Source organism: Quercus lobata, chromosome 7 (genome assembly GCF_001633185.2).
Source record: "Quercus lobata isolate SW786 chromosome 7, ValleyOak3.0 Primary Assembly, whole genome shotgun sequence".
Taxonomy (NCBI): Eukaryota; Viridiplantae; Streptophyta; class Magnoliopsida; order Fagales; family Fagaceae; genus Quercus; species Quercus lobata.
The window spans coordinates 30,442,776-30,459,460 of NC_044910.1; the positions used below are offsets into that span (position 1 = coordinate 30,442,776).

General features: G+C 38.4%; 1 protein-coding gene and 1 pseudogene across 1 annotated transcript; both read right to left on the reverse strand.

Moving 5' to 3' along the window:
• Positions 1–3,544: 3,544 nt before the first annotated feature.
• On the reverse strand, positions 3,545–5,504 carry LOC115951889 (annotated as a pseudogene).
• A 1,594-nt stretch (positions 5,505–7,098) lies between these two features.
• Positions 7,099–8,931, reverse strand: LOC115954027 (serine/threonine-protein phosphatase 7 long form homolog). The gene is made up of 4 exons (XM_031071880.1): positions 8,740–8,931; positions 7,850–8,628; positions 7,638–7,741; positions 7,099–7,479 (listed from the first exon to the last, which is right to left on the reverse strand). The coding sequence occupies exons 1-2, from the start codon at positions 8,845–8,847 to the stop codon at positions 7,930–7,932; spliced, it is 807 nt and encodes a 268-aa protein (XP_030927740.1). The 5' UTR covers positions 8,848–8,931; the 3' UTR covers positions 7,099–7,479; positions 7,638–7,741; positions 7,850–7,929.
• Between the last annotated feature and the right edge of the window lie 7,754 nt (positions 8,932–16,685).

Here is a 16,685-nt window from a genome sequence, read left to right on the forward strand (position 1 = left end):
CCCAAGGTACGGGTTTGGTGGGCCTGTAGTTTTTGAAATTAGGCAGAGTGGTACCCGAGCCTAGGAAACTCGGGTACCAATCTGCCTAATTTCAAAATGCCCCCAGCTACTGGGCCAGCGTAATTTTCAATTTAGGCAGATTGGTACCCGAGTTTCATGGGCTCGGGTAACAATCTGCCAAATTTGAAAATTACGCTGGCCCACTCCTGGAAACTTTAAAAAAAATTTTAAAAACTTGTTGCTTGAGAAATGACACAAAAAAAAAAAAAAGTATAATAAAACTGTTTTGTATTATGGGTTTGGTTAACGGATACCCTTAGGATATTTGTTAATTGACAGTATTAGGAAAACTTTAATATCGCTTTCATGAGAAATATAAAAAAAACTGTTAAAAAATTAGATATTTTTTCTTTTCTAATAAAAAGTTTTTACAAATATTTTCTAAACTAATACTATTAAAGCACCCATTAACTTTTCCGTTGTATTTTAATGTTTCATAGTTGAATTTAATCTAATTTCATCAATTAATGACTAATGTTTATTATTATTAATCCTCTCTCTCTCTCAAAATGGGTAGGCATTAGTTGTCATTCTGAGAAGAGATTAAATTGGGTCAGGAGCTAGCGTAAAATGTGTGTTTTACGCCAGCTAATCCTGACCTGACACGTCGGCAAATAATAAAAAAAATATTTTTTGTCTGTCCCTTTCCTCTTCCCATCTCCCTCACTTTTTTAGAAACATTGAAGGCATGAAACGACGTTGAAGGAGCCACTTCTTCATATCTCCCTCTGTTTTGCAAAATCCTCTGAAAGCCTGCAAATTTTATAAAATTTTCAAGTGGGTTTCCTTTATTTCCTCAACCCATTTTAGGAAAATTAAGGCTTTTGCATTTGTTTACTGCTGATATAGTTCTGGTGTGTGTTTTTCTTGTTCCAATCAGAAAGAGCAAATGGGTCTTTGCAAGAAAGTTTCTTGCTTTTTGTTAATGGATGGGTCTGCGGATCTATGGATTTGGAAAAACCTCATTTTTGAAAGCTTAAAACTTGTTTTGGTGAAGTGGGTTTTTATAAATTTTTTTGAATATTAATTGGCATTGGAGAGAAAGAAAAATCAAGGCTTGCTTTGTTGAAGGAGAGAAATGATTCAGTTGTTGTTCTTGGTTTTGTTTGCTGAGGGTGTTATGTGGCTCCTTCAACGTTGTTTCAAGCCTTCAATGTTTCTGGACAAGTGAGGGAGATGGGAAGAGGAGAGAGGGAGGGAAAAAATGTTTTTTTATTATTTGCTGACGTGTCAGGTCAGGATTGGCTAGCGTAAATCAGGCCTTTTAAGCCAGCTCCTGATCTAATTTAATCTCTTCTGAGAAACAAATATTGATATTTATGTCAATTTATTATTTCCTTCAAAGGCTGGAATAATGTACGAAAGATCTCTAATGAGGAAAGTCGAGGTTTCAGCTTTAAGTTAAGGTTGTTTTTCACCCAGGTAGTGGGCCAGCGTAGGCAGATTGGTACCCGAGTTTCCTGGGCTCGGGTACTAGTCTGCATAATGACCTAGGAGTGGCCCAGCGTAATTTTGATGTCATGCAAATTGGTACTCGAGTCCAGGAAACTCGAGTACCAATCTGCCTAAGTTCAAGATCACCCAGGTACTGGGCCAGCGTAATCTTGAAGTTAGGCAGATTGGTACCTGAGTTTCATGGGCTCGGGTACCAATCTGCCTAATTTGAAAATTACGCTGGCTTACCTGGGTCATTCTGAAATTAGGCAGATTGGTACCCGAGCTTCCTGGGCTCGGGTACCAATCTGCCTAATTTCAAAAAACAGGCAGATTCGTACCTTGGGTAAATTTTTTTTATTTTTTTAGTTTTTTGGTATTGACGAGAATTTGAGAATTAATAAAAAACGTTGAATATGTGTGTAATTTGAGAATTAATGAAAAACGATAGCAAGATTAACTAGGCAAGAGTCTGGGTTTATATAGATATCTGATAAAAAAAAAAACTAAGTTTTTGTGTTTGTCTAGCTTTTATTTTGGGAGTTTATTTATTTAAAGGTGAAGAAGAACAAAATGAAACTCCCTTCAAAAATAAAATGAACCACCCTTCAAAAATAAAAGGAACCATGAATTTGATAGCCCTACCTCTTGCATTGCTCTTACGTAGGGTTATTCTTTTGTTTATACAAAGTTACATGCCAATGTTGCCAAGGCATTATACCAATCAATTTACGCTTATAATTATCATTAACCATAAACGAATTAGGCACAAAAGCACCAAAAATCTATGTAATATGCTTATAATTTACGCTTATAATTGCCACTTCCTGATGACACGACTTGATCTATGTAATATGCAACAAAAATCACCACCAACCATTCAACAACCATGATGATCAACACCTCCTTCATCCCATTCACGCTATTACTCAAATCTCCCCACCGCATCCCATGAGTCCCCAAAGAGTTTCCAGTGAAGGAAGCTTGTGAAAACTCATATAACCCACGATATAGAGAGAAGCCAGGATGTAACTCCATCACAATAATCCATGCACCTACAGCCAAAAAATAAGTTTCATAATGAGTAGACTAGATTGAAAAATCAATAGAGTAAAACAAGTGCATTCACAAGCTAACATCAAAGTATGACTTCTAAGGTACCAACAAGCTGAGAGAGATATATTTCTGGGAGAATCATATTTCTGGGAGAACAGTGCTCAGCTATGATGCTCTTTTTTCACTAAGAAACAAGCCTAATAATCCAAGTCTTTTCTTTCTTTTTCTTTGTTTTTTTAATTAAATCATGTCATTGAAAATATACAATAGGTGTTGCAACTCATGTATACAAGAAGGTTTTTTTTCCCCCCTCTTTCCTTTTACTTTTGATAAAAGGGGCAAAAATTTTCATAACCAAGTTAACTATGAGGTATAACAGAGACCCAGTTTTCTCCAAACCTTTGCATTCAATCAAGTAACTTTGGTTTCTGACCTTTTTTTATTGGTAAGTTATATGTGTACCCCGTGGACCTTAAAGCCACGATCTTACCCTCCACCTTGCTCTTGCAAGGGAATCAGGTGCCATTTGAGCATTATACAACAATATTGACTAGAACACATACCTTAAAACTCAAAGGATCCTTTGAGATAGCTACGATCATAGATTCCTCTCCTTCAAAGATAAGTGCAGGGCCTGGAGAGCATTTTTGTAATAAATATTTTTGCACACCAAACAGTAAACTTGAATTATATAACATACAACTTCAAGAATAACAGACCAAAAGTAGAACATAAAATAATACCAGAGAAATAAAGCCCCTCTTTTCCAGTGATTTTTGCTACGGAACCATTTGGTGCAAGATTTCCATATAATATTTGGATATGGCCTGTTTTCTTTATGGGGTTTTCCACAGGTCTTATTATATCCTGCATAAAATAAAATAAAAAAGAAAAGCAAAGGAATAACAGCATAAAATGTTTTTCTTCAAAATTCAAATACATTTCATTTATCAATAGTAAAAGCAACAAGACATTGCAATCATTAGCTCTCATAAATAAATAAAATATCAAAGCCATCAAACCTGCCCAATGGCCAAGGGAGGGAAACTTGCGGCATTTTCAGCCAGAGTCTTCCCGGTAACTAGAAAAAGAAAATAACTTTATGTTAATAATAAGATCACTATAACAAAGTACATATTCTCATGACTGCAAAAACCCAAATATATGTACCAGTCAGACAATCCCCATCTAAAAATCCAAGCTCCAAAAGGTAGCGAATGACTCCAAGTGTTCCTCCAATCTATCAATACAATCGTTAAACCAAACATAGATAAACTAATTAAACCAAACCGTATATTAAAAAAAAAATTATCTTCACAAAAAACCAAAAAAGAAGTCTCTTCTGCCATCTTTAATAGAAGCAGTGAATTAAAAGCACAAGACAAGATATTTTTTGAAAAGCCAACCTTGTGTACATCCTCCATGACATATTTTCACTAGGCTTAAGATTTGCAAGAAATGGAACCTCATCACTGACCTTCTGAAAATCATCAAGAGTTAAGTCCAGACCAACAGACCTGCCAAGAATATTGCCATGAGAAACTTCAATGTCATGCAATCAATACCAGCACTGGAAAGTTGGTACCAAAGACTCTCCTCACCTTGCAATAGCAATCAAGTGTAAAACAGCATTTGTAGAGCCACCTAGTGCCATGACAATAACCATTGCATTACGTAAGGATTTTGGAGTGATAATATCTCGTGGTTTCAAGTCCATTTTTAGTAATTCCAAAAGGTATTTTCCAGCTAAACGGCATTCATCCAACTTCAATGGATCTTCAGCAGGTGTCGAAGAGCTTTGAGGGGAAAATAAATAAATAAGAAGATAAGAACAACTATGCTAACTGATGCCAGTTCAAGTGATCAAGCAGAGACAAATTTCCACCTGTAAGGAATAGACATCCCCATAGCTTCAATAGTAGAGGCCATGGTATTGGCTGTATACATACCACCGCAAGCACCTGCCCCAGGGCAGGAGTTACGGATTACATTCTTCCTCTGCTCTTCAGTCATGGATCCACTTACATATTCTCCATAGCACTATAGAAATTAAGATGAGAAATGAAAAGGTTGCATTATTTGGATAACAAAGAACGAGTTACAGCCTTTACATGTCACATGTTATATTTATTTTTCATAAGCTATGGCTATACATATACGCACAATCACATAGTACAAATGGATATAGGTATTTAACAAATTAATTAAATGACCTCAAAATCCAATCAAATAGTGCATAAAGCTACTTAAGCCATCAATATTTAATTATTAAGTTCTAGATTTCCAAAGAAGCTTTTGATAATGGAGCAGCATATGTCATGCATTACAAAGGCACCTTCCTAAGCACGGACATGTATATCACACATATACACCCAGTCAACCACGGCTACAAGAGTTACGGTCCCTCCCTACAAGAGTTAAATTTTTTTTCTTTTAGAATAATAATCATCAAACAAAAAGATATATTAAATGACATGCCTGGTGAATGTTTCAGTCAAAATATTAATAATAAAAAAATGTTAAAACCGCATTATTTGCTAAGAGACAAAAATAAAAATTGAACTAAATTTGACAATTTGAAATAAAAGTTAAAGGACAAAATTGAATTTTAACTTAATAATGCAATAATGTTAGAAGAAATGCGATTAGTGAAGCTTGAAACTCACGTTCTTGTCACAACCAGGAATGGAGATATTGGCATCGTACCACTGTGCATTCATCACAGTCTCAATACTATCAGCAATGAGGTCTCTGGATTGAAGGCTAAACGACATGCCTCTGGTCCCCATGGAGATACCATCAGTGACACCAATGGTGTTGAACCTGAACGGTACCAACCCAGCTTGTCGTACACCTTCTTTGACAGCTTCGGAGAGTTTAAGGAGAAAAAAAATAGGAATCATATCTAAAGCATAGACAGGGCAGAAAACCAGACAACAAAAAGCACAGCACATTTTAACATTAGGACAGACAAACTTAATTTCACATTAGGATGGAAGAAGATATCACATGCAAAATGAAATTAAGAGATAAATAAAAAATATAGCACAAATTCACAATATCAACTACACTAAAAAAAAAAAAAAAAAAAAAAAAAAACACTTGATCCTGACTAACTACGACCAGCTACATAAATCCAATTATTATTCCATTGGCTAAATTCAAAAAATGTATCTACCATCCTAGTGTGGTTGAAGTGATATGTCTGCCCCCAAGGCACATATTTTTTTTTCTTGAGAAAGAGACCAGGAACTTTAATAAATCAAGGCTGAAAATCAGCTAATACAGCAGAAAATGTAAAACCAAGAGGATCTAAGTGCAAGACACTAACCTTTGTACTTCTGAGATAATTGTTGCCATAAGTTAGGACCTTTTGGCTTTCTGTATTGTTGCAATATACTACCCTTGAGAAGCCAGGTCCTCCAATCAGTGAGTGTTCAGGTTGAATTGATTCTTTTCCATGTCTGAAGGGACAGAAGCTGCGTAAATGCAGCTTCTTTCTTGTACCGCCAGCCAGTTTCTAAGATATCATCTCCACCCCTAATTGTTTAAATACTTCTATTCCCAAACCATAGAACAATTGTGAAACTATAGAGCAAATAATTTCTGGGAATTCACCTTTCTAAGGAAGCTTATCCAGTAACAAACTTTCTAAACTCAATTCCCAATTACTAATAACAAGTCCTGCCCCCTCACAATTTAGACTCAATTCCCAATGTCTGGATGAACTCGGTATGCACAAACTCAGGGGGACAGCAACAGGGGTGGGTCGCCCAGGAGTGGGCATGAACCTCATCTCATCTCTACCATCTACAACTGCGGGGGCAGGGCTGCCAGTCAGTGGAGGAGACGTATGGGTGGTGGGCAACGAAGATGTACTAGGGGATGTGGGTGGGCAAGTACCATCGCTCCTCATGGATGGGAACCCAGATGTGTCTCCATGGGCAAACGTATGGGATGGACCCGCATCATCGTGTGCCATGGAGCCTATGTTATAAGTAGTGTCCAAACACATCTCATCTGTTGTCTGACTTGCTTCCTCCATGGTGTGGTCATGCACGGGTCTGTGGCGCCGAGTAGATGTGGGCATGGGTGTGTGACGCCGACTAGATGTGGGCACGGGTGTGTGACGCAAACCAGATGTAGGACGCTGAGCAGATGTGGGACGTCGACTAGATGTGGGCACGGGTGTGTGACGCTAACCAGATGTGAGAGGCCGACTAGATGAATGACGTTGACTAGATTGACGGCCTCCATGCCCTTGACGTCCACCTGCTTGCCGACCACGCTGTACAACCGGTTCACTTGTGTTGCCCACATCACGTGCATGGTCCAAGGTCAACCGACCAATCTCTTCAATAGCTTGCAAGGCATTAATAGAGTCGGTGTAGATCTCAGACCCTGGTTCGCACTTCGCTATAATGCTCAACTGCGATTCAACCTATCACAAATATACAAGAGTAGTGTTAGTAGGTTGAACTAAACTATGCGAAGCAAGGTACATTTATAACGAAACAGTCTTTGTAAATTTACCAAAATGTCCCAGTACAAAGTCTCTTTTGTAATATGGCGAACAGTGCGGGGACGAAACCACACCATATACTCGTCATTGTAGCTCATCTCCCCATGAAAGGCCGGTGCATCGGCAATTTTGGCATGCGCAGCCCATTTAGCAAAATGCGGGGCATGTACTTTGGCCCAATCTTCATGGTGCTTGCCTTGGAGGGTGATCTTGTGCAGTTCAATTGAAGTATCAATATCGACTGGTATGCCTTACTTCATCCCAAACTGTCGGAGAACACGTTCAGGATGATGGCCTTCAACCACCCAAAAATGTATGAGCGGCACAATAGACCTCCATATGTGTTGGCCTGCCGTACAATATGCGTGTAGAGAACGCAAATAATTTCTGTACGGCTCCCAGACAATCTACAATGATTCAACAGATGCAAACAACCATATTAACAATATAATTAGAAAAAATGTGTAACGATTGTGAACAATACATGTAACTCTGAAATAAAAAAGGTTTATTCATTCCAAAGTGAATTGTAAGTACAAAAACTACATGCCAAAGCGGTTCCCACTTGTAAGACATGATACCTGATTTGGCCGTAACGAAGTAAGCGACACACGATAGGCACGTAGGACGTGCACTGAATGTTCAATTGTTATCTTAGCCCCTTTCCATCTAGCAAACAACACAGACATTACCTTCATATTAGTTACTTACATAATTCTCATGCAAACAAAGTTAATGAGGAAATGTAAAACGGTAACTATCTAAGATGCTACTTACCTGACAGCAAGTGGACCTGGAGGCAGTGCCTGGTGTGGATGCCTCATCATAGGACATATGTGGGGAAACCTCGCCCACGCCTACAACTGCACCAATAGCAGTGCACCGCCGATCTGCTTGGCTGTCTTCTCTGATGCCTTACAGAGGTGTCTATAGAGCCAACTTAGTGCTGCACTACCCCAACTATACTTCTTTCCGTTGATGATTGGATCGAAAAATTGCAGATACCTAATTGAGATCCGTTCTCCAGACTTGTCCATAAATAGCGTACCACTTAACAACTCCACTATGTAAAAACGAGCATACTTCTGCACAAGTGCCTCAGGGGCGTCAACCGAGAGAGGGTTGCTAAACCGATCCTCAAGCCATTTGGCTTTTATGCTCGCCCCTTCCAGCACTCCAGTGTTCTTCTTACGACCAAGTTCTCTATCTGGCGGTATATACCCTAGCAATCTAAGGCAGACATCACGCCAACTGCCCGTCGAGGGTATACATTCCACCAACGGCAAGCCATCTATAGGTACCCCCATTATAACCTCCATATCTTGTAGTGTGATGGTCATCTCACCGTGGGGCAAGTGAAATGAGTGCGTCTCCGGCCGCCATCTCTCCACCAACGCTGTGATCAATGCATGGTCAATGTCCATATTTGGGACCCGAAGTAGCCCATCTAACCCCGCATCAGTGATATAAGCGACAATTCGTGGATCTAACCCATCTACCCTACCTTCAAGCAGACCTTTATCTCGGTGACGACAAGTCAATACACCTGGCACTTCCTGCAAATAGAGCAGCGTAGTATTAATAATAATTACAGTACCACATAATAATTACGCTTCAAAGTTAAATTCCAAAAATCTTTCGACTACATATATTGAACAAGTGCATACCTTGCCTTCCAAATGCACATCCCAAAGCAAACTTGAACGATGCTCATCCTGCCTCATCAACAAAGTCTGTATAGCGGGTCCTGCTCCATGTGGGTCCATATCTGGCATTTGGAGACAACAGCAAGACAGTCTTATTTATTTATTTTTAATTATAAATAAATTTGTCTGAAAATGGCAATAATATATATCTAATACAGCCTTCATTGATTTCAATAAAAAAATTTGAATTAAACTTGAGAAAGTGAGAGGGAGACTCAGAAAGGGATGAGAGTCTAGAGGCTAATGCTAATACAGCCTCCATATGTGATATGTTTCAACTTTCAAGCTTAATGCAAAAAAGTGAAACATTAGAAGTGCAACAATGAATTCTATTTGTGTGTAAGAGTTTAGAGGCTATATATCTTAAAACACTGCCACATGAATTTGTTCTATATATAGGTGTTACTTTAATAAGCCTATATTAGGTTATAATAAATATTGCTAAACTATTGCTAAATATTGCCAATTAATAATAAATATTAACTTTTACCATTTCCTAATGTTGGTATGACCCCTTTGAAATCTATTTAATGTGTGCCTAATGCATCAGTTAAGAAAAGCCAAAAGTAAAAACTATAGTTTCACACTTTGAAACATGGCATAAGATTACACAGATAATTCCTAATTTCCTATTAATCACTAAATAGTATGATATGTTGCCTGTATGGTGTATATATGTGTATCATGAAGATCCCTTTTTATTTCCTTAATCTTTGCATTTAAAAAAAAATACTAATTACTTGTGGAGAAAACAGTAAAATATATTTCATGTCCATTCAATTAGTTCACATTTGTCAAAAGATTTTTTTTTTTTTTAAACACCATTTTTTTTCCATCTATTTGTTTTGCATTTATCAGCAATATTTTGACTTTCATTCCATTCTAACCAGAATATTCCGTTCTAGTACATAAATAGGTACACTATATACCTAATATTTTTGTCTTTGTCAAAAGTCAGAAGCTTAAATTGGCCATTTGGACAAAATTTTGGCATGAAATGAGATCTAACTTTGTGGATTAGAGTTTGAGGTTTGGAAACACCTCATTTAAGAGGACCTTTGTTGTAATGCAAGTAACAATGAAAGACAAAGACTAGAATGACTACAATTTCTAAGAAACTAAGTACCGATATCTAAGTTATTTCCAATGCAATTGATTTGAAGTAATCTAATTCGAAATAAATTGGCTTGAAGTGAAATATAAGTAAACAAACTAATTCAAACTGATTCAATTCAAAGTAAACTACATAAACCATATACTAGTCATCATTCTAAAACCAAACTAATTGAAAGCAAGCACAGCAACTAGATACAAGAATCTAACTTAATTAAACTTGATCACAAAGTTCACGGAAAGCACTTACAAACATAAATTCTTCACTACTCCTAAGAACTACAATATCTCCTACAAAACTAAGTACAAATGATCTCAACAAATTTTTTAGTGTATTCGCGGTGTTATTTTCTGTAGAATATGCCTCTATTAATAGTTAAGATTTTAGCGGTTATTATCATTTATCAGTTTATGCCTTCCATGTGTTTCCTTGCTAATTGTTAATGACACTTTCCAAATTTTCAACTATTCTCAGTAAACCTCTTACAACTTCTTTGAGGCAATTATTCCAAAGTTAACTGCATCAATGCCATGTGTCGCTTTTGCAGATGTGTGTTTCTAAAATTGCTCAAGGCCCTTAACTACGTTGAGGGAATTGCTCCACCCTGCCCTCAACTATTCGAGTATTACTAGATTAACTCCACTTGTCAACATCCTAGCATTACTCCTAGTTTTCAATTATTTTTACTGGGGGCACCACATCACCTACACCTTTTCAGTTGTGCGTTTCTTACTGTGCCTCTATTTCATCCCACAAAGAATTATTTTAACCCCAACAGAAACCATTACAAACAACATTTAACTCCATGGCAATTGTCATTTAAGCCCAAGAAGAGAAACACGTGAAATGAACAATTGTCGGTCTCTCACCTAACTGCCAAGGGCCTCAAGTATAAATAGAGGACTCGTTTTCAAGAAAAAGAAACCTAACAAACTTGCTTATACATAATGCAATGATCATTCTCTTTGTTAAGAGTCTTGAAAGCTGATTATAGAGATGTTTTGATGGGATTCAAGGCTGCTATGATGGGTTTCTTCAAGACTTGACTGGTGGCAATAATTGTGGATGGATGGGTATGGATTCGATGGGTATAGAGAGAAAATTTTAATAAATAAAAATAAAAACCAAAAAAATAGTAATTTACTAGAAAAAAAAATTAATATAATTTTTATGTGCTCAAAATAGCATAGTTTACAGGATGTAGTTTAATACTGTATGTCAAAACTACATTGTTTTCAGCTTAGTAGGAATTTAACAACGGCCCCAACAACGGGTATTGACAAAGGGACGCATATCAAAGCGTATTATACTTTTCGGATCCAAAATCTAAATGTTTAAACTTTAAGCTTTAGAGACAAAACAAAATGACCACGTACTTTAAGAAACAAAGTGCAATTTAATCAAATAGAAACATTCCTCATCTCTCTATAACATTTGAGACAAGTAAAGAATATTTCCATTCCTTCCATCGCATATAATCAGCCCTACCAGGAAATTAGAATGGGGCAGAACCATGTCAAATTTTGTTAATTTGCAACAAACTCCTAAAGTATTATTCTCACTGTTTCGATATCACTCATAGCGTTTTATGAGACAGCATGAACAAAACATTTATGTTATATAGGGACGAACTGCTCTAATATATGTCAAATAAAAATTTTATATTTTATAGAATCTTATACTAACAATTGAATTACTTTTCAACACCATTCTCTAGGTTAGAGAGTTTCCAAATACGAATTGAACAACTCTTCTTGTTTGAGCTTACTAAGTTGGTAATCCAGAGTTCAGCATTTCAGCTCCAGTACATGGTTATGACTTAAGAGACAAATATGGCCCTACCTCACAAATCACAATTCACGTGTCTGCTTCCAAAAAAAAATAAATAAAAGTGTTATCTTACATCATTAGCATCATTAGAATCTTAGTAAAACTAGAGTCAAAGCTTGGATCCAATGCACTAGAGCACTGGACCCAATCCCAGTCTGTAAAACTATATGCATTTTTAAATTTAAACACTACTAAAATCAAGTGAAAATTAACACAAATCACACATAGGTCACTTCCTAGTCAGGGTGAAGATCAATATAAGTTGGCTTACTGATCAATATAGCTCATAATTTTGAAACCAAAAATCTACGATCAAGTATACCCAATGCTCCAATCTGGCTCCGGAGAATGGTTCTGTAACTACAAAATAACATTTACAGCATCTCCTCTACAAATACCCACAAAGACCCACATATACCCACAAATACCCACAAATACCCAATGCTCAAACAAATATTGAGATAAGGAGACATAGCTGGTGAATCCAAACTGAAGATGCAGACCGACAGTGAGAGTGAGAGCGAGCGCGAGACTGAGAGGGAGACCGAGACTGAGAGGGAGACAGCGAGCGAGAAGGAGACTGAGAATGAGAGCGAGCGCGAGATTGAGAGGGAGATTGAGACCGTGAGGAAGATGATAGCGAGATTGAAAAAGTGATAGCGAGATTAAGAGGGAGATTGAGAAAGTGATAGCTGAGATTGAGAGGGAGATAGCGAGATTGAGAGGCAGATTGAGAAAGTTTAAGTTTTAAGTGTGGGTAACAGTCTAACAGATGGTTTGGTTTGTGGTTAACAGTGGGACAACGGGCTAGAACAGTACTCGAGCTTCATGAGCTCAGGTACCAAGCTATTTTTTTTAATTAAGCTTTCCATGCCAGGCGGCCAGGTGGATTAAAAAAATATGGTACTCGAGCTCACCAAGCTCGAGTACCAGAAAAAGTGGTAGATTGCTATATTGTTCGGAAACAGTGTTGCTCAGCAAAATATTTCCAAAATTAATGGTAATGGGCCATTTTGCCCTGCATATCAATACATAAAAGATCAACACAAGCCCAAAAAGTGACAGATGCAAAAAGTATGCCATACATAAAATAAAGTCTTTACAAAAAAGGGCCCAAAAAACAAAAGGGCATTTAAACACTGTCTGAAAATTAGACTAAATATACAATAAAATTATTCAAAAAGTAAAAAGCTAAGTCAAAACGGTCGGGGCGTCCTGAGGGTTCTCGTCATTTTTGTTTTGAACGTCTTGAGTAAAAAGGTTCTCAACATTTACAGGCTCAGTGGACGGGATGAAAGGGGTGACGGAAGGGTCCGTAGCAGGTTGAGCAAGGATGACACTATCAACTTTGGATCAGGCTTCGATTCTGTGGAGTCGTTGGTTTTATCAAAGATAGTGTCATCAGCAGGTGTTGATGACAAGGGATCATCCATAGTGACCTTGGATAAATCCAAGTTAGGGTAGATGGACTGGATCTATTTAAGGCAATCCTCAAACCCACCACCATAGTAGACGACGCAGGAATCAATGAATGGCTGTGAAGTCTTAAATTCCTTCACAGCGTCAACCCTGACTGTTTCCACCTACTCAAGAAGGGTCGTCAGCTCTTTCTCTACCGCCACTTTAGCTTTTTGCTCCTTCTTCTTCTAACGACCCTCCTCCTTCAGCTTTTCCCTTAGCTCCTTCACCTCCTGATTGAGAGTACGAAAGGCACCCTTGTTCTGCTCTTGCTCATTGGTCAGGTTCTTAACCCACTTATGTAAACGAGTAATCACCCCTTATTTGGTGACGCCCCTATCCTGTAATGCCTTCATACGGACCAACGCCTACAAAACAGAACAACAAAAAGTAAGGAAAGGAAGAAAGGAATAAACATACCCGGGTAAGGTCAAAAAGGCCTAATGCCCTCAGCTCCTCCGTTGTTTGTTCAACACAAAGGTCCACATCCTTATCCTTGATGATTGTCTCAATCACCTCAACGACGTAGTCCTTGTGAGTGAGAAGACGACGATCCGGTCCTTGAGTGACGGGGCCTGATGTCGTCATTAGTCCCTTACCTACCCCGTGGCTTGGCTTAAGAGGCAACGACTTCTTAGGGAGCTTATCCCTGGGGGTAACAGACGCCTTCTTGGGAGGATGGTCGTCCTTCCCATCAGCCTTCCTCTTGGGAGCTCTCTTTCCGACAACCTTAGGGGCTAACGAGGACACCACCTCCCCTTTCGTTTTCTTCTCTTCTTCTTTCCTTCAAGTAACAGCTACCCTTACCTACACCCTCTGCCTCGCTGCCTCCATTTTTGCAAAGAACAAATGATGAGTATTAGACCAAAAGACGACAAAAAGAAAAATGATGAAAGAAAATAAGTTACTTATGCCGACGAGAATAAGTGTTTAACCTACGAGCTGCAAGCATCAACTCCGAACCTCCATAATACATGTGCAGTGTGTCAAGGGTGATCAAGTCCCTACACTTCTATTATGTTCGGACAAACACTAGCTGAAAAAAGAAAACGACAACATTAAAACACTTAACAAGTGAATGGGAAAGTTAAAGTAAAAACTGACGGTGCTAAACCTGAATCCATGACAATACCCCAAGTATTGTCAAAACCATGGGCATTGTAGCCCACTCTTCTGGACGGCATTCTCAATCCATCCTCTGAACGAAGAAGTATCTACCCTTCTAATTCTTGTTAGAGTCGGGCATGTCGGACATCAACCTTAACACTTTCTTCCATGCAGCGAAGTGGTATATTCCTTGGGATGAGACGATGTGTTGGGGTCGGTAGCAGTAAAAGAACTCGTCCAATGAAAGCTAACGGTTCCCACCACTTAGACGACCCCACAAAATCTCAGCTTCTATAAAGATCCTCCAAGCATTTGGAGCAATCTGGCTGACGGATAATCCAAGAAAATTAGCCAACTGACGGTGTAATGCTATCAGTGGCAATCTTAGTCCTGCTGCAAACATGGCATCATAGATGCCAACATCCACAGTCTTCCTCGAGTAGCACTTCTCGAATTTTCCAAGGAGACAGATTGGGATGTGATTAGGGATTTGGTAACAATCCCTTAAATTCTTGAAGATGTTGGCCGCCATCGTTGGTTTAAAGTCATTGATGGTCCACATTTTGGGGAGGATAAATGGATGGGTGTGCCCATCTCTAGGGCTTCTTGAGCTTTCGCCTTCGAGGGTTCTCTCGTCAACCTCACCCTCATTCCTGTCATCCTCTCCCTTCTCTCCTCCCTCATCACCTTCATCCTCACCCTCATCTACCTCCTCTTCTTCACCTTCTTCTACATCACAACTTTCCACTTCCTCGTCAAGAGAGTGGGCTGACGCTTCCCTCTCTGACGACCAGGAAAGGCCCTCCTCGGGCTCATAACCTAATTGGAAGACCCCATCATAACCCGCTCCTTCACGTACTGACGACTGCTCACTCATCACTTCTCTAGACATCTATCTACCTACAAGCAACGGAGGTATTCTAACCTAAGTTGATGGCCTCTCTAAAAGAATTAAACGATTAACTAGGAAAACAAAGATGAAAGACAAAAGGAAATAAGAGAAAAGATGACTAACCAAGTAGATGGTTCCTTGAGAGATGACGGCCTAAGAAAAGAATGGTAACAAAAGCAACAAGGTCAACAAGATGACGGAAGCAAAGTTCTCAAAGTGACTAACTCTCTCTCTAAAGATCAACAACGATGAAATAGGAGAAATGAGGAAGGAAGTGAGATATATATAGGATGAATGACGCACAGAAGATGAAGCGACACCCTCGTTCAGAAACGGGGCTAATCCGCTTCAACCACGTGTTCAAGCATTTATTAATGGCTGCTTGAGAAATCAATCAATAAATGTCTTGTTTCTCAAAAAATGTATATATATATATATAATAAAAAGAGCTACAAGTCAAACTTCACAACCCGTTACCTAGAACAGACGAGATTATAAAGTAGAGGGCAACTAATAAGGGTAATTCTAGAAGTCTAAGCAAAGGGGACAGACTTGTTGTATCTAATGACTTTAATGCACCCATAAATGACTCCACAAAGCTGACAGTCCATCTTAAGGCTGACGAGTGCACTTCAAGATTATCTATGCATGGACGAGACGACCAGAAAGCATAGACGGAATAAGTAATTGATGGGATGAAGCTAACGGGGGTGAAAGGAATTCTTAATAGTCCAGCATGTCTTTTACTTGGGCTCCACGTATGAATATACCTTGCACCCCACAATAGACCTTAATCAAGAAGACTCCTATAAAGAAAGGATTCTACAAAATACGCGAATTTAAAAGAATCTCTCCCACAAAGAAATATCTTCTTAGCCAAGGAACTAGTGTCAACCCTATGCTACTATAAAAACCCCAAAACCCTTACAAACCAAGGTACGCATAATTTTACCCTAGCTCTAGCATTCTAGAGTTGTGAAAGTTCTCTAACTTGACCTTCGGAGGGTATTTGGCCGGTACCACACCGGTGCTCTCTATAAGGTCTTCTCTTTTTTCTATGTTGAGCAAGTGTCATTTCGAGCACGCAAGGATCGTGTAACTTATTAGTGATTTCCGGCATTATCAAGGACTAAATTGTATACAATGAAAGAAAAGTTTAAGAGCATTTATATTTGGTATACTAAAAAAATTTTAGTATTTAGTATTTTCAAAAGCTATTTGATCTATTTTAATATATCAATTAACAGTACACTTTACATTTAATTTTCTATTTTAACGTACAAACCCATTCAAATAATATAAATAATTTCAACTGATTAAAAAAAGAACCCCCACAAACACCATACCCATAACCATGGAACACCCATTCCCATAACTAAACAACGATTCTTATTGCCAAACATCCATACCCACTACCATAGAATACCCACACACACCAATCATACAAGCAAATCACCAATCGCACAACCAACCACTAAAACCACTAGCCACAACAACTAGTCAACC